The sequence below is a fragment of the Notolabrus celidotus genome, chromosome 3, assembly GCF_009762535.1.
Source record: "Notolabrus celidotus isolate fNotCel1 chromosome 3, fNotCel1.pri, whole genome shotgun sequence".
NCBI lineage: Eukaryota > Metazoa > Chordata > Actinopteri > Labriformes > Labridae > Notolabrus > Notolabrus celidotus.
The window spans coordinates 14189495-14215644 of record NC_048274.1 but is presented as its reverse complement, the minus strand read 5'-3'; the positions used below and the strand labels follow the sequence as shown (position 1 = coordinate 14215644).

Below are 26150 nucleotides of genomic sequence, written 5' to 3'. Positions count from 1 at the left end.
CTGAGCCCGGAAGTAGGGCGGGACCTCGGCTCTTTATAAACATGGCCGTTAAGTCCTTCACAGCATCAGGTATTACGTTTGGCTGGATTTGTTAGACTTTCAGGAAGTAACTGAGGGACACCCAGACAGTAACAGGTGGAAAGAACATGTAGACACACGAAGGAAGCCTATAAGTTACAGTACTTCTTTATACGACATCGATGAACTTCACGTGAGCTAGCTAGCCGAGCTAACGCCGACGTCTGAACTTCTGTCAACTTTTCCAACCAGAGAAATCTGCGACCTGTCTGCTTCATCGACATGGAGGAGCTCCGTCGCTGGCCCAGTCTGTGTCGATGAATATTTGACACACGGAAGCGTTGGATTTACTCAGCTAAGGGCTGACACAAACTTTATTGGAGGTTTCTTTTGGGTTGTTTTTTTTTTCTTCAGCGCTGGATTGTCAGGCGCTCGTTTAGGACCATCACCGAGAGGGCGGATATAAACAATGTTTTCTGTCAAACCCATGAAACCAACCTTCAAGTGCTATCTTCCCCCTGCACCGGTATGTATTTACCTATTTATATAGTCTATGGTGTTTACCTGGAAGTCTACAGTCTTTGTTATGTGATCAGGAAACTGTCAAATATTTGTTTCTTCACTTATTAACCCTCCTGTTATGTTGCGGGGTCAAATTGACCCATTTTAAAGTTCAAACATAAATAAAAAAATGTTAAAAGTATTATTTCACATTTCTAATGTCACAGTGGATGAAAGGCTAGTAGTGGTATTCAGAGGTTCCTTCCATTTTAGGTAATATATGCCTTCCAAACCAGCTAAATGCAGCATAAAAATCTGGGCAGCATGTGACAGAAGAGGTGTCTCGTGTTAATTTATCAACATCACTACATAAAAAAGAAATAATATAAAATGTAAAATAAAAGAAACAAATATCTATGTCATGCAAATCTATTGTATTTATATTTAGGGCTTTCCAATGTACATTAAAAAAAGTTTTAACATGAAGTAAGTTATCCTCATTGAACCATGCTCTGTGAGAGTTAAAGAACACCATTGCACTAAATATTGTTTAAATGGTTAGTAATGGAGTTAATAATGAGATTTAAATAATGTTTATTGGGATTTTTGGGGGGGTTCTGACACTTTTGGATCATTAAATATGCCCAGGGTCAAGTTGACCCAGGAACATTATTGCTGTCCCTAAGAATCGAACATAACAGGAGGATTAACAAAATCTAAAAATTGTAAGATTCAGACAAATTTGAATTAGTGCCACATATTTTGTGTATTTTATTTACAGACTGACCCAGAAAAATGCATTTTGACATGGTGCAATCACAATCTGCATTAATTAGAAAAAATATGCAATTGTTTTACCACAACTTTCTAATTCTCCCCCACCACTGACATGTTAAACATTGTAATAAAAGACACTTTTGCACATGAACAACGAACATGACTGGAGGTTAAAAGCTTCAGTGTTGACTTCAGTTTAGTGGAAGGAAGAGTGATATTTTCGAGAAAAAATAGGCCAGACAAAGACTTAAAGCCTGCAAGTAGCTCTTTTAAAATGTTGTTCTAAAGTTCAAACTCGCCAAACATTGAAGCCAAGTTTAACTATTTAAACATTCAAAGGTGCACTGCCTCGAGGAAAGCGCTGAAGCAGTAAACCAGGTTGCATTTGCGTCTTCAGAGTTAGTGTCAAGTAACAAGTTTGATATCACCACGTTAGGAAAGCAACATTCTTCTCTGTGTTCCTGTTTTTGTTTTGGTGTCTTGACATCTTTAACCTCAGGTGATCGGGACCAGTTTCACTCTAAAAACAATTACTCAACCATGATTTAGCACCATCTGTGCATGTATGCCTTACCTGAGCGTCCAGGTGCATGCACTCATACAAACAGAAGGACAAAGTTTCTTCTTACAGATGCTGGTGAAAAGATAGGCCAGACAAAGACTTAAAGCGTGCAAGTAGCTCTTTTAAATGTTGTTTTAATGCTCCAGCTCACCAACAATTGAAGCCAAGTTTAACTATTTATACATTCAAAGGTGCACTGCCTCAAGGAAAGCACTGAAGCAGTAAACCAGGTTGCATTTGCGTCTTCAGAGTTTGTGTCAAGTTTAATATCACCTTGTTAGGAAGGCAACATTCTTCTCTGTGTTCCTGTTTTTTTTTTTGTGTCTTGACATCTTTAACCTCAGGTGATCTGGGACCAGTTTCACTCTAAAAACAATTACTCAACCATGATTTGGCATCATCTGTTCACGTATGCCTTACCTGAGCATCCAGGTGCATGCACTCATACAAACAGAGAGTCAAAGTTTCTTCTTACAGACGCTGGTGAATATAACTCACAAGATCAGTGTCTGGACAGGCAGGGTCAAGACTAATATTAAAGGTTTTCTAACTAGATAACATCAAAAAGGAAAATCCATCTAGTTTATAACCCCTATTGTACTGCCATGGACATATTCTTGTCATTTTAATTGCTTAACAAATATAAACTGTGATTGCCAGTTATCTGATAATCTACATACAGTATGTGTCCATGTAACTGTTGCCAAGTCAGGATTATACCTCAGACACTACCATGATTACAAATTTACAATGGAATATCAATGATGCAGTTGACCCAGATAAACAGGTCTGAACTGTGGACAAGACATTTATTGAACTGGTGTCATTCCCTTTTGTTTATGAGTAAACACAACACTTTTTGGGCAGGTATATTTCTCATGATGCAGTCTTTGCCCAAACAACAAAATACGCTCTGACTGTTTTTCTTTTTTATATACTTGGAACGGCTTCTTTTGATTTGACAATAACTTGAAGTCAAAGAGCCAAGCTTTATTTTTAGTATATTTACAACTCCATCATATGATCTGTGCAGAAACTGTAGCTCTTTTTATAAATAATCCCAAGTATAAAAGGACTTTGATTGCTAAACGTCCACACATCAAAGCCTCCTTAAAGATGAAAGTCAGCCCTTTAACCTCAGAGTCATTCATTCACTGCTGGAGTAAAGCCAACAAGGGAAAACACATGACAAATACTTCTATGCTGTCATATGCTGTCACTGTGTCTGAGTATCAGTCTCTTTTACAGTATAAATAGCTGTTGACAGCTGTGCATCTTTGGTTCCCTTCAGTTGTTTAAATAGCATGCAGCAGAGTTATCATACCTCACTATTTATTATAACTGTTTACATTAGTGCATCAAAACAGATCCTAACAGCTGTGAGGATGTTCAGTGAGGCTTGTGGTTGGATCTTAGGTGTGTTAGGAATTGGGGAATCCTATAACTAGTCTTTTCCGTTTTCCCTTCCAAGACTGAGAAGCAAGTTATATTTTATTCTCTGTTTACTACACAAGGACACCTTTTAAGTGGACCCTCCACCTCTAATGTCACACTGTTTCCATTATTCATTAACCGTCTGACAGGATTGAGTTTAACAAACTGCTGTATGCCTTTTTCTTTTTCTCCAGACTGATGTGAAGAAAACCATCGAACAACCTATTAAAAAATTGGAGCCTAAGCTACTTCAAGGTAAGTTTGATCTGATTTCCATATATGGCAACAAAAGCAACGTTTAAAATTTAATTTAAAAGTGTTTATTTCCAACATGTCAAAAAAGAAATCTTAACAAAGCTGTTTCATCACTAATATGACTTCTGTAACATGTCCGAAAAGGAGTGGGGAGAAGTAACACTTATTAAATCCCACCCATTCTAAATCAACCAAGACTTGTTGTTTTAGAGAACAAGATATTTAGATTTTGTCAAGACACAAGTTGTATGAGTGTGAACAACGTTAAGTACATTTTTAACTGATTATGAAACACTCCATTCACACTCCATCACTGACAATTCAAAAATACAAACTGTATGTATGGTTATTCTTTAGGTCTGTGTCAACTGTTGGTTTGTTACAAAGTTTATGGCACACAGAGCAAAGAGACAATGTTCACTTTTGCAATTTTAGTCTCATGTTTGATATATTTGTGGTATTAAAACCAAACGGCAACTTCCGCCCGTGAGAATTGAAGCCAATGCGGAAGTGCTAAGACTGCAGTTTCTCTAGTGTCTGCTTGAGGCTGGATCCTGAAGTACCAGAAACCACATACACACCCATTCAAAAAAGCCGATCTTTACAGCAGAAATAAACATGTTTACATCCTGGTACAAAAGACGAGTGTAGTCTGAAGAGCTTATTTCTCGATCGGCACACACTGTACGGGGTGAATTTTTTCATAACGCAGCAATTTCGAAGATATTAAGATACAAGTTTTCCATTATGAGAGGCACAGCTGACTTGATTGACAGGTGGGAACACTGTAGCTGTTGGCGAGGAGGCTCAAAGCCCGCCTCTTTACCTCACACTACCTCGACAGCAGTTACGATGAGTTCAGCATTTCCAATATGGCTCCCGCCGACGATTGGCTTCAAAACAGCGCTTCAGAAACAGATGGGTGTCTTCACGGATACTACGTCCATTATTTATACAGTCTATGACTAAAACACAGTTTTTATGTAACAATCATTAATCAGACTCAGCTTTCTGTTGAATTGAAACTGCTTTTGGAGGATATCCGACTGAATTAATGCTTGTTTCATCACAATAGGGGGAAGTTGATTGAAACATTGTTTTGAAATTAGTCACCACGATTCACACTAAAAGTTAAAGGTCTGGAAATAATCTGAGGCACCAAATTTTCAACCTTGCCCATGAAGGTTCAGCATATCTCTAACAGGATTTCCTTGGACTACTGTGCAGTTGCTGTTGACTAAAGAAAGCTCATTTTGTGGAGTTGGATAATAACTCATCCTGTTTTGATTTATGTGCATGACAATGTTTGATCAGACTGGTCTGACAAGCATTTCAGCTTTGCAAACATGTGACATCCTGTCTCAAACAAAGCTAAAACATGAACTCTCAAATATTAGAACAGTGCAGATGAGTGGTAATAGACTTCCTTTACTACCTGTAGTCTGAACCAGGCTCCCATTCCAGAAAATAGATAGAAGCATGTTAGCTCTATAAAAGATTAAAACTCAGAGGCTACATGAGTTTAACAGAGAGGAGGGTTCTGAAAGAATATTTATATTATCATTTATATTCCATTCATTTTTTTAGATGCTACAAAAATGTTTGTTGCTCAAAAAATGGAGATCTTCAATTTGACTTTTGATTGACTTGTATGAATTACATCATCAAAGTATAAAACTATCAGCAAATTGTGTGTTTTTCTTAAATATAATGACTTTATTAATCAGGCCCCCTATATTAGAACAATTCAAGTGCAGGTGGTGTAACAGGTGTTTTTTTTTTTTTTTATTGCATTGTGAGTGTGAGTGCATCCTCTCATGGGGATTTAGTAAAATCACCATGCTAACATTTTGTGCAAGTGCATGCCGCAGTTCCTCTCTTTCTCAAGTGTTTACACTTTTGGTTTATAGGAAGTTATTTTTGCAGAAGCAGCTGCTTTAAAGTCTTTCATTTGGTGATACTTTGAATGATCTCATGCTTTGCTAATCAGCTCGTATTGTCCAATTGTAGTAATAAAGTATATAGAGTTGCTGCATTATTTAATGGAGCAGCCAGAGAGTTCTCGTATCAATCAATCATTCATTCAAGTTCAGGTCCGAGTAGCTGACTTGTGATTCTCATGGGTGTGTGTGCTCACACTTTGTGTTTTGTTGTGTGTTTATTTGTCATTATAAGCAATGTCCTCCAGTTTAAGTGAGTGAAATCTCAAGCAGTAATTGTTAGGTTTTTTATCAGCTTATTTTTTTTATGGTTTCTGTAAAAGTTCTTGAAAAAGCCTCAAAAAGAAAACCTGACTTTCTTCTGTGACTCGTGTTTATCTGTAAGTTTCCAAATAGCGTCTCCTGCACAAAGGTCATCCAAACTTGTTTATTATTATCACTTTTTTGGAGCAATAGACTAACTGGTTTTATGAGCTGCTTACTCTTTCTGAACTGAATATACATTTGTTTTGTGTTCTTTTGAGGCAGTTCTTTGATGTGATTCTCAGCAGGACTCCACCCTGCTGCCCCACTTCTCATCTTCTAAAATCCCAAGGGCGACTTTTATAGCTGCATTCTTGTTTATGCATTAATCGCTCTGTCAAGGGTCATGTTCCTCATAAAAATGCATAGTACATGAAAAGCTGCCTTGTAAGCCTAAAGCTGAAGGAAAATCTGTAGCATGACTTGCATGTGGTTTAACTGTACAGAGTTACTGTCCCACATATCATCACAGAAACGACCTGCTTCAGTGACCTCTGCCCTCTGTTTGTTTGCATACTTAATGAAATATAGAAACAGATATATACACTACCAGTCAGAAGTTTGGACACACCTTCTAATTCAATGTTTTTTTTTAATTTTATTTTTTTCAACATTGTAGATTAATACTAGGGATGCACTGAAAATTCACCCACCAAAAATTTTAGGTTGTGGGGTTTTAGGTTGGTACACAGTCATAGCCATAAATGCTATGGTAGGGGAGACCGGGGACAGTAGGAACATTTTTAACATTTCTGTCTATAACTTTGAGTTCTTTTAACCCAGTGTGTTCAAACTAGCTGCAACTAAACTGAGCATGTGCAGAGTGAATCTGATAATTCCTAACTTGTTCCTGATTGGAGCAAGTGCAAGCGTTACAACCAAGCAAGCCGGATGCTCCCCTGGTGGTGAAGCTTTCAGCAGTGTGTCTGCCCCCTGGTGGCTGGCTGCAGTATAGGTAAAAAAATCCGTCTCACCCATTCATTTGAATGGGGGAGCAGTCAAACTTTAAAAAATAAATACACATGGTACGAATGTTTCTCACATCCGTATGCTGTGGTGATATGTAGTTATTATTTGACTGTTTTGTCTTCAAGGCCTCTTTTTCCTTGAAAAGTTTCTTTTTCGTTAGTTATTAGAGTTTAAGAAACGGGGTTTTACTTCTGGGTTTCCTTTGATTCACAGCCATGGAGGGAAACGTCAAAAGACACACAGCGTCTTGTGATGCTACGCTGTAGGGCAGAGCTTGTTACAGTGGCTTCACAGGCTCTGGCTGCACAATGGCTGCGCCCAGGAGTGGGGTTTTTTGGCTTTAGAACCGTACAACGGGAAGAGGTGGAGCAACGCTGTCCATTTTTATTTACAGTCTATGGTTACAACTGACTCATCTTACAACTGTCCCTGGTCTCCCTGCTAATAATTGGCATAATAAATTCTTTTTGTGTTTCGGTTTTCGGCCTTGGCTTCCTCATTTTTGGTTTTTCGGTTTCGGCCAAGAATTTTCATTTTGGTGCATCCCTAATTAATACTGAAGAAAGTAAAACTATGAAATAATCTGGTTTTGCCATAATATGCATTACAACAGTAGTCAAATAGGGCTATCCATTGTGTACTAACCCTACCTCTGGACAACACAACTGATGGTCTCAAACACATTAAGAAGGCAAGTCATTCTACAAATGAACTCTTGACAAGGCTCATGTTAATTAGAAACCATTCCAGGAGACCACTTCATGAAGCAGACTGAGATTATACCAAGAGTGTGCAAAGCTGTCATGAAGGAAAAAGGGGGCTACTTTACAGAATATAAAATATAAAACATATTCTGGTTTGTTTAACACTTTTTTGTAAGTAAAAAAAATCCACGTGTTCTTTCATAGTTTTGATGTCTTCAGTATTAATTTACAATGTTTAAAATAATTAAAATAAATACAAACCCTTGAATGAGAAGGTGTTTACAAACTTGACTGGTAGTATACATAGACATTAGGCTTTTTTCCACACTGGGTATTTTAGTTCAAAGTGTCAAAAAAAGTGTTTGTTTTTTTCTGTTAGCTTTCATGCTTTCAACATTGTAACAATGTTGAAAGCATGAAAGCTTCCGCATTGAAACAATTTGTTTACAAGCCTGTGAAATATTTGTCATACTTTCCTGTCCACACAATTTCACACTGTACTGCAGTTAGACAAGTTGTTGTAGTTTAACCTGTTTATGATGGTCGTATATGGGAAAGAATGACAATATAATTTATTAATAACAAGAAAAAAAGTAGAACATGATATTTTTGTTTCTTTATTCTAGTTTTTTTAAGATGTGCTTCATATATATAGTTTTTTAGTATTCCTTTTATCAATAATATCAATACAGGGAAATGCTCATTTGAACACAAGGGTTTAACAGAGAGTGGTAGATGATAATGATTCATGTTTTGAAGGATCTTAACTGTACTTACTCTGGGTCATGCATTTTTCCAATGACAATTCATTTTAACTTCATTCAACAAAAACCAAACATTCAATATGTTTTTATATCATGTTTTTTTTTTATAGCTCCTAGTATTAATAACCCAAATGTTTATTAATCTAAGGTATTAAACAAAGCTTTACTCATTCATCATTAAACTCACTGCAGAAAGTAAAGTGCTGGTGTCTTCTGAAAGTCCCAGTCAGGGTCGAACCAAGTGATCTTTATCTTTTAAACTTGTCTTTGTGAAATACCTGCAGTGTATATGTAAGAGAACACAGACTCAGGATAACAAATACAAATGTTTTTCTCTCTTTCATTTGTTTGTCCACAGGGGAGATTGTAGTTAATGAGGTGAACTTTGTGAGGAAATGCATCAGTGCTGAAAGCAGCCAGGATGACCTTTGGGGGAAGTTGATATGCACCAACTTTAAGGTCTCCTTCATCCCTCAAGATGCCCCCACAAAGCAGGTATGTGTACAGACTGTCTCTAAAGTCTCCAGCTGGTGGTTTTGAAATATTAAGCCATTCTTAGTGATAGATAAATACACAGACATGTGTCAGAACCCTATTGTTAACTTTGTCAAGTTAACTTTGGCATCCCAGGATTCCATTTTGTTTTATATTTGAGATTCATCAGGTCTATCAGTGCCACTGGCATAATGTCAACTAGCTTCGATATTTTCACAGCCTTGTTTGTATGTACAGTGCATGTGGAAAAGAGGAAGGAAAACTTGTGTACTTTCCTGTGCTACATTGTCACGGATATCGCACGACAAGTCAAAGAGCAGACGTCCTTTCCAGCTTTGTGGCAGACTGTTGCCATAATAACAAAATGGAACTTAATCACAGCTCAGTCTTAGCAGCTAAACTCGATCTACCCACCTGTATTTGAGGACATATTTCAGTGAGTTATGGATGTAACATAATACCTACGGGGTGTCAAACATATCCTACCTTGATAACATTTTTATTTGCTTTTTTTCCTACAGAAATCCAAGTTGTCTCACCTCCTGCTGGGAGAGCACGACATCCCTCTCACCTGTCTGGAGCAAGTGGTAACAGGTACATCTGCTTCCAACATGTGTAACATCAGACTTGTAGCAAACCTTTTTTTTCTCATGTGAAAGCATTTAAAGCAAAAAATGAAAACCTGAGCAGAGCCTGAGAGTTTATCTCAACACTGTAATTCTTTCTAATCAGAAGCAATATCATGATATATTAGTTTACTTGTGGTATTTAACAAAAATACAAGATTAGAAAAGTATTTATATATGTTCAGATGTAAATTTTTGTCTTAATCAAATTTCTCTACATTGAATAATCGCTTGATCACCTTAGCTTGCATTTGAACCCTGTCTTTTTACTCAATTGATCTACAATCACATGCAAAGTTGGATCAGCCCCCTGTAATCTTTGACAGCCTGGGAGACTGGGATCCTTTTGTTGTTCCGTCCTGATCAGCAGTCTGATAACAAGTGATGTCACAGCTAAACCAGTGATTAGCGGCGGTGCAGCCGGGCAGGGATTAGCCTTGTTTATATATCTCATTGCTGTTGATAGCTGACACTGCAAGGGCCGTGGCCCATAGGAAGGTTTGTTGTGTTACAGGGACGAAGCATGAGGCTTTGTTTAGGCCGGCTTGTTTTTAACGTGTTTGAATGAGACAGACTAGAAGACAACATTACTATTATGGGATGATACAAAACTCTGTTTACAGTAGGAATTAAAATATCATCTGTAAAAGTTAGGGATGCACGATATTATCTGAACATTATCGGCATCGGCCGATACTGGCTTTAAAATTAACTATCGGATATCGGCCAACACGCCGAGTAGGGTACCTGTAAGGTACGTGTAGCTAATTTAAGCACATTTACTGTCAAAGAGTAAACCATTTGATTTAATTTGGGTTTGATTGCTGTACAGTTGCACTATTCCCATGTTCCCTGAGAACATGTGAGGTTTGTAAACCAGTTTACTTACTGTCAAATGTGAAATTGGCCAAATTTTCCCTGATTGTCTCATTGAGATCATCATCATCCAGGTTTTAAGTAGGATGAATCTTTTTTGTATGAATTTTGCTTGAAAGCAATTGTCATAAATAAATATGCAGTTTTAAGTATGAAGTGCTTTTCTTATTTTGCACAAGAAATGAATATTACATAACAAATGTGATAAGAGTATCACCATAATACTGTACGCTAATTCCAGTACCGAAGAGAATTTTGTGCATCCCTAGTAAAAGTATATGTTTAGCTTAGGTCATGTGTCATTATGCTACATAAAAGAACATTCAACAAATAAAGATAGAACACTGAATGCTTGATTGAGCCGGAAAAAAAAGCAAATTGTTGAATTCTTGTTGTCCTCTTGTATCTGACATACAATAAACATTTATCTCACGCACATTGTTAAAATGCAACCACAATTTTATTACACAAATATTCAGCCCTAGCAGAGATATGTGACATCTTGTTGACATCTACGTTTGCTGTCTTCAAAGGAATACTACGAGGTCCTGTCTTAAGTCTCAAATCAGCAGCATCAGCATTTCTTGACATTTTTCTAGTCATATTTTGTGTTTGTTTTTCTCAGTTAATGATACCAAGGGGAAGAAGAAAGTTTTGGGGTCGAACCAAAAACTGAAGTTCAACCCTACAGAGCTCATTCTGTACTGCAAAGACCTGCGCATCATTAGGTTCTGCTTTGATGAGGCTGGGCCTGAGAGCGCCAAGAAGGTGAGTGTAACTACATTTTAAGAGTTTGATTAGAGTCTTTTATGGGACATACAATGCCAACAGGAAATAAAAACGGGAAAAATGGGCGTTCAAATACAGGACAAATGCAGAGCAGACTCTCTCTAACTTAAGGTCCAAACTGAATTGATTACAGTCAATGAAAATACAGTCACAGAAAGATTCCACTCATAGCGACGATTCACATGAAACTACTACTGGCTAAGTTTACTCTAAACAGTTCCCCCATTTCTTGGTTTCCCCTGATCATTTCACTTTCAGTTGATGCATGTCACTGTTCCTCTACTGCGTGTGATTTCCCCCCCCCCCACACACACACACACACACACACACACACACACTCTCTCTCTCACATACATGCTCAGGTTCAGTAATATGACCCCTTCCTCAGCAACAGGGTTATTTTTTAATCATAACAGCGATGGTGTGCAACTCTATCTCCCTCCATCTGAATAGAAATGACTGAGTTTTCAGTGGCCAGTTGCCAAACAATGACTCGGAGACACTGAGGACAATGCTTATTGATGGTGAAGGAAACTGAGAATGATCCTGATTGTGGGAACAACTGGCAGCTGACTCTGACTCATCTTCTGCACTCAGAGATCGGATGGGCAGATGTTTCATTATTCCGGCTAAGGGCTTTTTGTAAACACCTGTAGATCAGTGGGATTACCAACCAGTATGTAAGAATATCAGTCTTGATTCAAGGATTCAAGTTTTTTTATTGTCATACCATATCATGATATTTTTGATATTATGCTATGATATTTTTGAGATAACAAGTAGTGTTTTCAGAAGTTAGATGCACACAAGAAAAATTAAAGATGGCAAAACGGGCATTTCTTTTTTAAAACAGGGCGATTGAATCATTGGCTTGGCCTTTGTGGCAACTTGTAGTGAGCTTTAAATGAGCTTACCACTTTATTTCCCTTTTTAGAGTGATTTTTTTTTTTAGTATTAAAAGTCAGAAATCTGAATTTAATCTAAGGATTCAGACTTTAATCTGCAGAATTCTGACTGATCTCAGAAATCTGACTTTTTTTCCTCAGAATTCTGACTTCTTTTTTGATCAGTGTCTTTTTTATTTTTCAGATATAATCACAAAAATCATTTACATTGAGAACAACAACAACAGTAACATAGGACAGTCACAGACAAAAACAAACAATGTCCTACTCCCTATTCCTACAGCACTAGATCTTTTTATTTCCCTTTTTTTTTACCTCCAATAATTTTTTTTTGATTTTCACACAAACAAATATACAAAATGTATACAGAAGACTGCACGATGAGATCAGCTGGTTCTAACACAAAACCCATCCCTCATAACCCAACAGTCCCAATGTCCGTATAGGGGCTCCATAGTGCAAACATGTAGTAGAACAGTCCTGGAATAAACAGCGTTGAAGTGCTGGAAGTCAGGGTTCAGTTATTTTTGAGGATTACAGTTGTACAAGACAAAACAATACTTGGTGGGAATACATAGAATAAAGAGTGTAAACAAATAGAAATAATAATAAAAAGATTATAGAGATGAAAATTGTAAGGTCAAAGACAAAGACAAAGAAGGAGGGTGCTTCTTAAATTGACTGAATTTGCTGAAAGTGCTCCATTAAAGGTGACATATCATGCAAAATTGACTTTTTAATGGTTCTTTACCTGAAATATGTGTCCCTGGCATGTCTACAAACCCCCCGAGAATGAAAATAATCCATTCTGCCCCTGTTCTGATTTCTACACCTTTCTGTAAATGTGTGTGAAACGAGCCGTTTCAGACTTCCGTGTTTTTGTTACGTAACAACAATATCCGGTCTGTCACAGAGTCAGAGCTCGGAGCTTGTTCAGCCCATAGACTGTATAAAATAATACTGAATCCCCCCTCCGTTTTTCATTACCTGCACAAATGTGTGCTAACAAGGAGCTTAGGAGGGAGGCATGCTAGTTGCAGGCTGTCTTAATAAACACAAAGGTCGGTTTTACTCCCCACGTCTGCAGATTTGAAGATCTAGTGGATGATTTTTATTTTTCATGGATAAGTGCTAGCGCTAATTGGCATAGCCACATAGCTACATGTTCATAGCTGTAGCTGTAGCTGTGTACCAAGACACACGTCGACATACTGACAAATAAAACAACAAGAAACACTAAATCTGTGACCAATCCTTCATAAAAGGTCCTGCTGCCTTTCTGGCAGAGGTCGGTTTTACTCCCCACATCTGCAGATTTGAAGATCTAGTAGATGAATTTTTTTTATCATGGATAAATGCTAGCGCTAGTTAGCATAGCCACATAGCTACATGTTCGTAGCTGTGTACCAAGACACACGTCTACATACTGATAAATAAAACAACAAGAAACACTAAATCTATGACCAATCGTTCAGAAAGGTCCTGCTACAGGCGCCTCTCCGTCAGGATCAGATTCAGAGGGTTGAAGTAACGTGATCTCTGAGCAGCCGTGTATATTCAGCCAACATGTAAACATTAGATCAACGTGCTGGAGAGCCGAGGCACATCCACTTCCGGAGGGGGCGTGGTCAGAGAGAAAACAGAGTGTTCTGATGAGGAATGAAGAAGAGGACTCTTCAGGCATGCCAAAATCTGATTTTAAAGTGTTTTTTTGAGAATAAACTTTAAAGACATGTTTTGGGGACCTCTTAGACCAATATATATTGATGAAAAAAAGCGTGATATGTCCCCTTTAAAGGTCCCCACATTTGAATAAACTCTTTACTGCAGCAAGTGACTTATTTCCTTTTTTAAAGATATTTTTGACAATGGTGGTTAAAAGGGCAAAAATGTTATGGAAGTAAATCAGTCTCATCAGATTTGGAATTTTTTAAGCCTTTGAATTTTTTAAGCCTTTGAATTCCTAGAACTGAATTTTTTTGCATTTAAATTATGTACCTGAATTTCTTTTGCAATGAAATTGCATTCAAATTTTCAACAAGTATTTTTCGCTTTTATTTTTCAATGTTCACAAATTCAGAGTCAAAAATTATATGTATAATAATTTTTATACACAGAATTTTTGACTCTCAATTTGTGAACATTGAAAAAATAATAGTGACTTCATAAAGAATCAGATAAATAATTTCAATGCATAAAAAAATCCAAATCTGATGAGACTGATTTACTTCCATAACATGTCAGCCATCATCATCAGAAAGTTATCACTTTTTGGAACCTGCTAAGCTCCTGGAAAATTTGACTGCTTGATAGCTAAACTTGACAGGACACTGTCTTAACTAAAAAAAAAAAGGAACATCCAGCACTCTCACACCTTGTAAGAACAGATGTTGTGTTTCAAACATTGTGGTGTGTGCTGTTATAGGAGTGCTAAAAATAGTTTCACATTTGTGAATTATTTGCACACAGGTCCACAGGGGCTCTCTGCTCCCTGCAGCTTCACTACGTAACCCAATGCAGACAGGCTGCTGTATATCTGCTTACAGTGTGCAAGTTGATGTACATGAGTGTGAGGGTACACAGTTTGATGTTTGATCTCATACCATGTCATCTGGGAGCAATTTTTGTGTTGGGTTTTGAAGCTCTGAAGTACATACCTGCTGCACATTTGGCTGCCAGCCTTGCAGAGTGGTACTTGATTGAACAGAGAATTAAATAGAGTAAGGCAAAAAGAAAGTTCAAAATGCAGAGCTCACCTTACTTTATACTCTGCTGCTCAAAGCAGAATATGAAAGGTTGATGGCATGTAGTCTGAAATAGAAATACGTCTGCCCTCCCTCACTTCTTGTGAGTTTATTTATGGACACCATGTATGTAATTACAGCATGAACCTTAAACAGGGCTAAGTTCTTTTTTCTCCGTCACATAGGGAATTAGGCCAGTCTATAATAGCTTACTTTGCCATAGGAAATTACAGAGTTTGGGAGCAGCCTTGTCTCCACACATACACACTTTTTCTGTGTTCTCCCGTGTTATTCACAGCTTTACTACTGCTGAATGGACTGCTTTGTGTGACTCCAGTGGAGCCACAGACAGATCCAGTCCTGAAAACCCTGAGCAACAGGCTGCCAGTTAAACATTTGCTTTTCCAGGTTTCACTTGTTCTGGTGTTTTTACTGTCAAAGAACATTCCTCAGCATGTAATAGCACTCTGATGTTACCCCTCTCCACCAATGCACAAACTAGTTTTTGCTCGGGGCTGCTGCTTGGACTGGTTCACAGTGGGTTCCCTTTGAAGACCCTGTCAGAGATGGTTTGGTCTTGCACTGGTCCATGTCAATGTGTCACTGTACACGTCTCCACTTTCCCAACAGCATCAGAAAAGACTTGAAGTAACACTGGAGGAGTACATGCTGTCTTTGTAGTCCTCCATCATTATGTTTGATGTCTATTTGTGATTTTTTACTCTGAAAGCTAATGTATGTTAATTGATTCCACCATTAAGCAGTACATATCCTTTCATTCTAGGTCTGCCTTGCTATCGCCCACTACTCTCATCCAGCAGACCTTCATCTTCTGTTTGGCTTCGAGTATCAAGGCCGGCGATACCATGAGTCTAAAAGTACGCAAGAGAATGCTCTATTTCTAATCTACATGTTTTTGAACCTTTATCTACGTACGTGAATACTGTATAATCATATATGAATAATAATAATATGAATAATATATCAAGTGTGTTTGCATTTCCAGGAGAGAGAGTCAATGGTTCTACTCCTCGAGCAGGGCTACAGACTCCAAGTTTCGACCGTCCTTCAGACTGGGATCGGGAAATCAAGAGGACCGGAGCGTCGGAGTGGAGGGTGTGCTCCATCAATGAGGGTTATGCCGTCTCACAAAGGTTTTCAGCTCTTATTATTTTATTATTTTATTTTTATTTATTATTTAAAAGGACCATGCATATTAATAAACACTTCTGTAAATATGCCAGTTAGCCAAAAGGCTAGTTTACATCCGTAGTCCCTTGCCAGATGTTAAAAAGGCTCCCTAAAAAGATCAAGATTAAACAAAGATAAAAATAGGGTAAAATAAGATCAAAATACGAAGGTAGAGGAGAAACCAAAACACAAACAAACAAAAAAGAGAAGAAAAGAAAAGTACAAATATCACCATATGATTAAAAATGACTAAAAGCTACATAAGGAGATGTCATGACAGTCTTTGAGAAAGTGTCCATGGACATAAAATACATGGAGCAAGACAATCAGGAAGCAGCAATAAGGAAACGTTAAAAAGGACACAAGCAGACACAACAGGTGTTGTTGTATTTGTTGTTTGTTAGTGCCGATTTACGATGTGCGTCAGAGGCAAAGTGTGTCTGTAGCTCCTTCAGTTTTCCTCAGCTGTTACAGACTCTGAGTTTTACCTTCACTCAAACCTGGTATGCCTTGGCAATGCGATGTATTTACACTGTACGCACTTCATGAGTAACTGAAGGAAAGAACGTTTCTGAATGTCTAAGTGTGACAGGCTAGTCTTTTTGTGACAATATGCTCTATTCATCTGAGTTTGGTAGTGACATCATGGTGGATTTCAAAGTAAGAACTGAACCATAGTTAGTGTGGAATTTGAGAAAAGACTCATAATTACATAATAGCAGCTTGAACCACACTGTTCATAACACATGTGGCTTAAATACCACACAGTCATTTCTGATTCAGATTAGCCTCACCTAAAATAGAAAACTTATCTGCATCAGATACTTTTTGTAGAAATTTGGGACATACAGAAAATGAAAAACACTTTTAGTGTTATTATGATTTTATTATGTGTCAGCATGAAGTTAAAATCTTAGTAATATTTTTTTTTCATGTTATTTTGTGTAACAATTAAATTGTTGTAAATGTTTTAATTTGCATTGTCCTGTTCTTTCATGTGCACATTTTAGATCCCTGTGTGACACTCCTCTCTACTCATTGTTCTTTCAGTCTTCCAGAGTACATTGTGGTCCCAGTTTCTCTGGCTGATCAGGATCTAAAGCAGTACTCCATATTCCTCCATGACAGCCGCCTTCCTGTGAGTACTCATCCTTTGATATCTCTGTAAAATTTGAACTCTCCAAAGGATGATTTCCATTTCCTCCTTTAAGTTCAGTTATTGTTATCAGGACTGTATTGCTTTTTATCTTGCCAATTCAGGAAGCAGCAATACAATCATGTGATGATTATCTGCCGTTTCCAAGTAGTGCCTAATATGATTAAGCAGGGTATTATTTTTTATGTTCAACTGATCCAGTGACTCTTACAAATGAATATTTTTGTAGCATTGGTGCTGGAATCACTCAAACGGAAGTGCTCTAGTTCGCATGGCCAGCATAAGTGATCCGATACAACAGAAGAAGATTGATCAGAGGTAAAGCAAACTCTTTCACACCATTCAGATATTTAACTGTGTCTGTCTTTCTGTTTGACATTCATCAGCAGCCAACAGATTGTTTAAGTAAAGTTGTCAAATGATGCTTTGCTGAGATGTTTCAGGTTTTTTAACATCTCTTGCTCTGTCATCCTTGTCCATCCTTTGGCAGGATTTTCACTGCCATCACAAAAAGCCACCCGCAGCGCAGTGAAGTCGTCAGGTTAGATCTGGACAAGTGTTTGCCCAACATCCTGGAAATTCAGAGTGCCTTCATGAGAGTCCGGCAGATCTGTGTCATGGGTGAGCTGAATATCAGATTCAAGCATACACATAAAAAATGACTTTAGATTTTTGACATCTGTACAGCATTTCTTGACATGCTGGTGTTGTATATGGTTGTATATGTGTTTTAGTGTTTTACTGATTTGATTTTGTGCAGATCCTTTTGAGGAGTCTGAGGAGAGGTGGCTTTCAGCTGTTGAAAACTCACGATGGCTGGAGCACGTCAGGTATGTAAACAACCATGACACTTGAAAGCTCTTTAAATCCCTAAGGTATTTTATACAACACAATTGGAATGTATTCTTAAGCCTATTCATATTATTTCACGCTGATTTCCAACTGAAATATAACATACCTTAATGAACACAGTGTATTTAATGGCAGGTGTTTTTACTTATGTTGCAGCTTCTTGTTATTTATAAGTTACTTTTAATTTTGGTTAACATTTTATCCATGCACATAGATTTGTTTCTGTATATATAAAAATACGCCAATAAGGAGAGTGAAAGCATGATTAATTAGCCTTAATATTTATAAGTAGGTGATACATGGAAACTGGCTGCTATATATGAGCTACAAGAACAAAATAAGACCATTAGTGAGAAGACTGACTATTTCTTTAAAGATTTGAAAGCCTGTTACTGTTGCCACCAGGTCAGTGTTGTATAATGTGATTACACCTCAACAAAAAAATGATGGGAAGTGCGAATAAGGCTACTGAGTGATATGTTTAATTGTTAAATGAGAGCAGGAATTACTGCTATTTAATCCATTTGTAACATTTGTATGTATCTAAATTCCATTTTTAACATTGCATATATCTAAATTGTGTTCTATCTTTATTTTTACTTATTTTATTTTACTAATTGAGACTTTTTCTTGATTGAACTTATGTCTGGGTTTCTGTAACAACTGAATTACCCCCGGGGATCAATAAAGTAATATCTTATCTTATTTTATTTTTCATCAGAAAACCATTACACATGTACAGGAAAGATCAGTAAAGCCATAAGTTGTCTTGCTGTGTCCACAGGAGCTGCCTAAATCAATCCAAAATGAAATTCCCCCAAAGTAGATTTAAGTAGAAAAATTTTAGAAAGGTGGTTGTTTTTTTTAATTTTTCAAAGGCATTCAGTTCCATGGTAAACTGCAAAAACTCATGAGTGCTAAGCTTGTTGTCTGTAAATATACCATATGGTGCTTCATGTTTCAAAGTCTGTAAACATTTATCTTTTGTTTGTTTGTAGATCTTTCCTGAAGCAGTCAGCCGAGGTCGTGTATCACCTGGATGGAAAGAATGCTTCAGTCATTATTCAAGGTAAAACTCTCTTTCTAAGTCGTCTTTATCATTCATAAGTCCTCACAGGATTTGCAAGGTCAACTCTTCACAGGTTCAAGCCAAGCAGTCACAGAGAAACAACATTCTTTATTATTTTTACTTTGGCTTCAAACACATCTTACGCATCACCATAATACATAAAGAAGTAATGTGGCCATCATAGAATCTTTGCCATATTGCAGTCTAACTAACCATGAATATTGTTTTCTAGCTTTAACTTTAGTTTTCTCTTTTTACTCCTGTACAGAGGAAGAAGACCGAGACCTGAACTGTGTGGTGTCCTCCCTCGTGCAGCTCATGCTGGACCCTCATTATCGTAGCATTGTTGGCTTTCAGAGTTTGGTGCAGAAGGAGTGGGTGATGGCTGGCCATCGCTTCTTGGACAGATGCAACCACTTAAAGAAGAATGAGAAAGAGGAGGTATTTGTCCGACAGTAAATAATGTAGTCACAGACCGAACAGATTAAGCAACAATCTCATACCTGTCTCTGTTCTCTCGCTCCAGTCCCCACTGTTCATGCTGTTCCTGGACTGTGTGTGGCAGATGATGAACCAGTACCCAGCAGCATTTGAGTTCACAGAGACCTATCTGACTATACTGAGTGACAGCATGTGGATTCCCCTCTTCAGTACTTTTCTTTTTAATTCTCCCAAACAGCGCGCCAAGCACTTAATGGTAATTATTCATGTATTTCATAAAATGAGAGCATATGAAACAAAATGCATAGGACTATACCATGCTCCATTATTTGACTGTGAATCCAGTAAACAAGTTGTTCTTCTAGATATAATTGTTGATAACATTAAAACACAAGGAAAAATGTAACTATGTATTTGTACTAGCCATAGACTGTAAAAAATACGGACGTAGGATCCGTGACGTCACCCATCTGTTTCTGAACGCTGTTTTGAGACCAATCGGCTGCGGCAGCCATATTGCTTCTGTCGAGCCAGTGTGACGTAAAGAGGCGGGCTTTGAGCCTCCTAGCCAACAGCTGCAGTGTTCCTGCAGGCAGCTGTGCCTCTCATTGGAAGACTAGTAATCTCAATATCTTCTAAATTACCAAATTAGAAAAAAATTCACCCCCCTCACAGTGAGAGGACATCGAGAAATTAGCTATTCAGACTTCACTCATCTTTTGTACCAGGCTGTAAACATGTTTATTAACGCTGCAAAGATCGTCTTTTTCCCATTCATGTGTATGTGACTTCCGGTACTTCCGGAGCCAGCCTCAAGCGGATCCTCGATGAACTGCAGCTTTTAACACTTCCGCATTGGACTCATATTTTTAGACCGGAGGTTGCCGCTTGGTACTAGCTCAAAAGTTAGATACAAGTTATCATAGATTAAAAGCATGTGACACGTCTGTGATTGGTCTCCTGTAACGACTAAGCTACATGTCTTTCTGGGTTTGTTTCATGTGAAACAGTAACTTCCCTCTGTGTCTGTGTGTAAGATAAGTGACAGGAAGAACAACTTTATTCTCAAAGATAAGAAAAAGCTGAGCTCATGCTCAACAAAGTAACCAGCAGATGTGACAGGGCAAATTATGTTTTTGAGAATTACATTTTTCCTTCACCCACATGTATTGTTGTTCTTTTCTCTGGTGTGCATGTATGTGTTTGTGTAGTCTTTGTATTCTGTAATGCTCTGAACATACTATGAGTAACCCTGTGTTTACTGTGCAGGACTTTGCCAAGAACAAAGCCATCCCTCAAGGAGAAGATCCAGCCATGTTTTTCCCTCCTGTTTGGGACTGGGCGCAGCAGTTCTCCACCAAAAACCAGACTCTCTTTAACAACCCCATGTATGTAGGCAAAGGAGCCGCCTGTGTGCAGAACGGGGAAGTGAAAACCTTCAGACGCACAAAGGTATCTAAGCTTTAACAGTTTATAGACATGGTGGCAGATGGCCAGGGTTTTTTTATGTGTGAAACTAAGAATTTAAATCTAATTTGATTCTATTTATTTATTATTAATGACAGGTGAAATTATGAGTCAGTCCTGGTTCTATCAAATCTCTTTTGTTTGTTAGGGTCATTATAACAAGTATGTGTGTAACCAGCTTTTAGCAGGCATGTTTTTAGATTAACTACTCTTCAAATCACATCTTTATTAAACATATTTTCCCTTTAGTTCCCTGGTCTGAGTTGGAGTAAGATTTCTTTAATGCATTTTGCCAAATGGCACACTTAGTGATGGAGTCTGTGTGTAACATGAGCAATTCATCGGGTCAGCAGTTTGTTTTTCTTTTTTACTGCAGATGAGATTTTATGGCAAGTGTGTAGTTCTATCTCTTCAGCAGCTTTGTTCTATATTTTGTAAAAGTGCACCTTTACTTCCTTGTCCAGACTTTCCTCTAAAATTGAAGGTCTCAGGATTATTCAGATTTGACAACACCGGTGAAGGAGGAGACAAAATAAGTCGTCATTGACAGTTCAGGCTGATGAGAAGCTGAAAGTTGATCCCGTCTTACTCTGTTTCTCTCCCCCAGCAGAAATCCTACAGCTCCACTTTGCGAGGGCCGTCAGCTTCCGTACGCAATGGAGTGAGGAGTGGAGAAGACACGTTGTCCCGACGAGGCTCTCTGGTGTCGGAGCTGAGGTCTGAATTCTCTCCGGTGAGAGTTGAAAGCCCATCAGAGCGCTTTTTCAGGGACTGGTTCTCCCGACCTGCTGACCAGCAGGGCGTCCTGATCCCCCTCTTCATCCCTTCACACCTGGCTCTCTGGAAGCTCTTCTTCCTACGCTGGGTCCCTGAGGTCTGCATTCCCAAAGGGGGCCCTGTCACCTCCTACCACAAGCTCTCCCAACTGGTGGACGAGATTGAGATTCTGCAGGGCCAGCTAAGGCAGTATACAGGCGGCACTCCACTCCCCAGCCCAACGAGTGGGCCTCCTTCCGACCAGAGGAGGATGTATTTTAAGGCCAGCTCTCCACATGACCCTCCTACACCACCAGACTTCCTCAACTCCTCCTTTCCCTTCTCCCCAATGGGAAACCTGTGCCGCCGCGGTATCCACGGGACTCCAATTAGCAAATTTCTGAATGGGGCGAGGATTTGGCTCTCTACAGAGACTCTTGCTAATGATGCGATCTGAGGGGCTTTAGGGCTGACTTCTGTTGTTTGTGTAACGATTAACCATCTTATATCTATGACCTCTTTCTTAAATACCAGGAGGGAATATGAGAAATAGAAAAATGTAACCCTGGACTTCTGATTTTCAATCATTTATAAGCTAGAATTTGCACCATTGATGCTGCATCAAAATTTGAGATCATTGTAAACTGAGGTCTATTAATAGGACTAAATCAAAATTGCTCATTACAGTTATTATCGGCCAGTGAGTTGTTACTGTGATGTCTCCTCTGACTGTGAAATATCAAACTTAATGCATTTTATAATGGATGTATTTTCTTGTCTACTTCAGCTTATGTTAAGATACCTTCTCATAGCATACTGTTACCTACACAGAGACTTCTTTCAGACATTTTAACAATGAGTTAGGATGAGGTCGACAGCTCTCCCTTTGCCTACTCTCACTCTACAGCAACAGTTGAAATTCATGTGTGCAGCAGACTCTGCGCTGTAATGGGATATGAAAATCATCCCAAAAGTAACGATCAGATTTTTAAAATGACCATTTTTATTGCAGCATTAATGATGCACTTCAATTAACACTGACTTCCACAAACTCAGTTTGGGTATACCTTCCAGGAAATGTAATTGGGGGTTTAATAGAGAATCTATTTTTAATTTCAGAAAGAGGAAGAGAAAATAAAACTTTTAACAAGTATTTTTCTATGTGGTAAAACAAATAGGAACCGGCCTGGTTGAATGTAATGAGGCGTTTCTTGTCTTTGCACAAACTTAATGCTATTTGCTCCAGGTGCCCGTTTTTAATGGTTGAGTTGGGGTTTCACTGTAAGTAGCAAATAGTTTGATTCAGGGTCTTAATTCTCATAAAGCAGGTGACACTTCTTTTTAGAAGTGGAGCTGTGAGGGCTTAAATCTGTGGTAGATATTTCCTCTTCTCTTTTGAAGGGGGGGTTATAAAACTTTTTTAGAGGCCTTCTGGTAAGGCACTGAGGAGAAACCGCTCAGCTTTATGGAAGCTGAATGGCTATTTAAATGAAAGCAAAGGGACAGATAAGGGCTTTGACTTAAACCACGCTCTAGTTAAGCATGTAGTGGACTCCAGACAGAGATGGGTGAATGACAAGTGACACAGTTTGAAAGCAGCACACATGAAAACATTAGAGATGAAGTATTTGGAGAGCACACGTCAAAAATAGAATAAAATGTCATCAACTACAAACAGAGTCCTCACAGGCTTAATGTTGGGAAAAGGGAATGAGATTAAATAAACACAACTGTATGCACTGTTGTACACATCTGTTACAACACATTACATTAATAACGTGTATTTGTGTTCTACGACCTAGCTCTACTCTGTTTAGGAGAAGATTGTGATAGAAACAAGCAGGAACAGGTACTCTACATTCAGTCAGACGAGTGAGCTTGCATTAAGACAGATTTTAATCCAGATTACTGTCTTATCAAACTTAACCTTTCTGTGTGCTGCAAAGATTCTGGCATTTTGACACCCTTAAGACTTTCTATCGATGGAGTTTATCACCTGCTGAGCGAGGGAGTGGTTTGAGACACATCAGGGGAAATGGATCAGTCGTCCAGTACCTCTTTGTAATGGGGGAGCAACACGCGCTGTGTAATAGTGTCTTAAAATAACAGTTTGGCATTTATTATGAAGCCCTGTTCAATTTTGAATATAACACCACTGGACAGGGTTCATTGTCCTATCATTCAAGATCATGTATCTTTGGATGCTTGATTACAAAGGTTTTTATGATAGTCAGATAAAGTCTTCATTCATTAGCAATAAGTACCATAACTAGTTCAGGTGTGTTCTGGTATAGATGTTCATAGTGCGAGTGCAGAGTCTGCTCTCTCAAATGCTATTAGTTGCACATTTTACTCAAAATATAAGATAGTGTGTTTGAAGGTGGTTGTTGAATATCATTTTGGCAAATATAAATACTGTATATGCTTGAAATCTTCCAATTAATATTTTTGAATAATGGTACTAAATAACGTTTATCCTTGATTTAGTCTTTGTATTTTCTGGAGAGATATTTATATGCTTTTTTGTTTCCACTAATTACCAATGTTGCACTCTGCTGTAATTGCATGATGACCGTGCTTCCACTGTGACACAGTTTGATTTTTGTTATCAGCAGATGTATTTATGCAAATGTTCTCAAAGAGGAATGCATTTTCTGTACATCCCCTGTGCCTTTCGGGGAAGATTGACCATTTTTATAACTATATTCTAAACCTGTTGACTCACTCATTTTCTAAAACAGTTGATTTATCACATTTTTTAGACTAGTTTAATTCAGAGGTCTTGCACTGAAGCTGCTTTTCCTAACAGAAAATAAGGCTTGATTGTGTACCATTAACTAATCAATACAATATTTTCAAATGAATGCATGTTCTGGCTTTTATTTCAATGGCTTCTCTGTCATGAAAACAAACCATCTTCTACAGGAACTCAGTTTATTCAACACCTCTTATATTCACAGCAACTATTAAAAGAATAGGGGATGAGTAAAATATTAATTTCTGGGCCAAGTAAAAAACACCCAGCTAATGTTACCAAAGACGGCTTATCTGCTGAATTAAATATTAACATTCACATTGATACATCTGAATGATGTTGTATTAAATTAAAATGAAGATTTTAATTTATTTTGTTTTTAAACATTTGAATTCCTCCCAAAAATGAGACACAAAATAATGAGGTAGAGAAAATAACTCAAGAAGTCAGGAAAATGATCTCAAAGGATAAATTACATTAACCATCAATGGAAAGATTTGATCGTGATTGGCCAATATTTTTTATTTATATAGTTCCAAAGGATTATTGAAGTTATCTTGGGACAATAAAGAAAAAGAGAGGGCTAGACTACACTTTTTTTGTCATTTGCAGGGACCTAAGATGAATCCACCATGAGCAATCACTTTGTACCATTAGGTGCTGGTGTCTGTCTGAAATGAATAATGACAGAATGAAACAACCAAAAGTACTTTTCTATACAGCGTTACACTCTGTGCCATTTTTTCTATTCTTCTTGAATGTCCTACCTAGAGATTTATATTTTCAGGCTGTACAATATACTACAACTGCACATTAACTAAAGGTAAAACTAATAAAAAAAAGACCTTTATTTTGCAGTAACTTTTGTACAACAGTAGTTTTACTACTGTACTGGTTGCAGATCTGAATTAGACCTGCAAGAATAGTCTGTTGGATTTGTACTTCTGCATATTATATTGTCCTTTAAATTCTTTGAGAGCTATATTACATGTATCTTCAACAATATTTACTCCTTTTAATAAACAGCAGGGTGACCCTTCCCTGATGCATCACCCCTTATGTCCCTGCAATGCTAATGGGTACAGGGTATGTATTTTATGTAGCTCAATATTGTTGTGTTTTGTAATATAGCATTATACTAGGGTGCTAATTTAACAACATAAACTAAAATACACACTGCTTGGGTACTACAAAATGAATGTTTGCTAGCAAGCTGATCCTTATGTAATACCAGGGTCCTGCAACACTATTATTAATAACACCTATGCTTTTCAGAAAAGACTCTCTGCTATCCCACACCTGCATGTTTTCAGCTTTGAGTTTGTGTGAATGCACAATTACCAAAGAGATCAACTACAGCACCTAAAACCTAAAAGATTCAAGATTTTAAGATTCAAGAAAGCTTTATTGCCAAGTGAGCTGCACACAAGGAATTTGACGGAGTGAATGGAACACTGGTACTTAACAACAAGACAGTAAGGACACAACAAGACAGTTAGGGCAAAAAATATATGAACCTAAACACAATTACAAAAAATATAAATAAAAATAAAAAAACTATCTGTACAAAGAAAGGTACGCATGTGCACATGTAGTAGACGAGTATAATAATAAAATATGTTATGGGATAAATTGCAATATTGCACATGGTAATGAGGTATTGCAACGGAAAGCAAAGTATTGCACATGTATGTGATCATACCCACATGTGCATATTAAAACACTGTCATATTGACATTTGATGCACACAACCCCAGCTACCCCACTTGTCTAAAAAAAACATCAAAATGTGACTTAAATG

General features: G+C 37.8%; 1 protein-coding gene across 2 annotated transcripts; it reads left to right on the top strand.

Moving 5' to 3' along the window:
• On the top strand, positions 1–24458 carry mtmr10 (myotubularin related protein 10). 2 transcript variants are annotated; one of them, XM_034679917.1, is made up of 16 exons: positions 1–544; positions 3487–3547; positions 8586–8722; positions 9244–9316; positions 10850–10992; positions 15447–15540; positions 15669–15816; positions 16904–16991; positions 17239–17327; positions 17500–17630; positions 17770–17839; positions 18860–18930; positions 19199–19371; positions 19457–19627; positions 20641–20823; positions 21449–24458. In XM_034679917.1, the coding sequence occupies exons 1-16, from the start codon at positions 488–490 to the stop codon at positions 22049–22051; spliced, it is 2292 nt and encodes a 763-aa protein (XP_034535808.1). In that variant the 5' UTR covers positions 1–487; the 3' UTR covers positions 22052–24458. The 2 variants fall into 2 exon arrangements, with proteins under 2 accessions (XP_034535808.1, XP_034535807.1); XM_034679916.1 differs by having other exon boundaries at positions 2–544; positions 21446–24458.
• Positions 24459–26150: the final 1692 nt, after the last annotated feature.

What these genes read in the sequence shown, in the direction of transcription:
- mtmr10 (XM_034679916.1), top strand. Translation starts at nt 488, where the DNA reads ATGTTTTCTGTCAAACCCATGAAACCAACCTTCAAGTGCTATCTTCCC. An exon ending in TCTGGAGCAAGTGGTAACAG is followed by an intron (nt 9,317 to 10,849) that starts GTACATCTGCTT and finishes TGTTTTTCTCAG; the next exon opens with TTAATGATACCAAGGGGAAG. An exon ending in AAACCTTCAGACGCACAAAG is followed by an intron (nt 20,824 to 21,445) that starts GTATCTAAGCTT and finishes TCTCTCCCCCAG; the next exon opens with CAGAAATCCTACAGCTCCAC.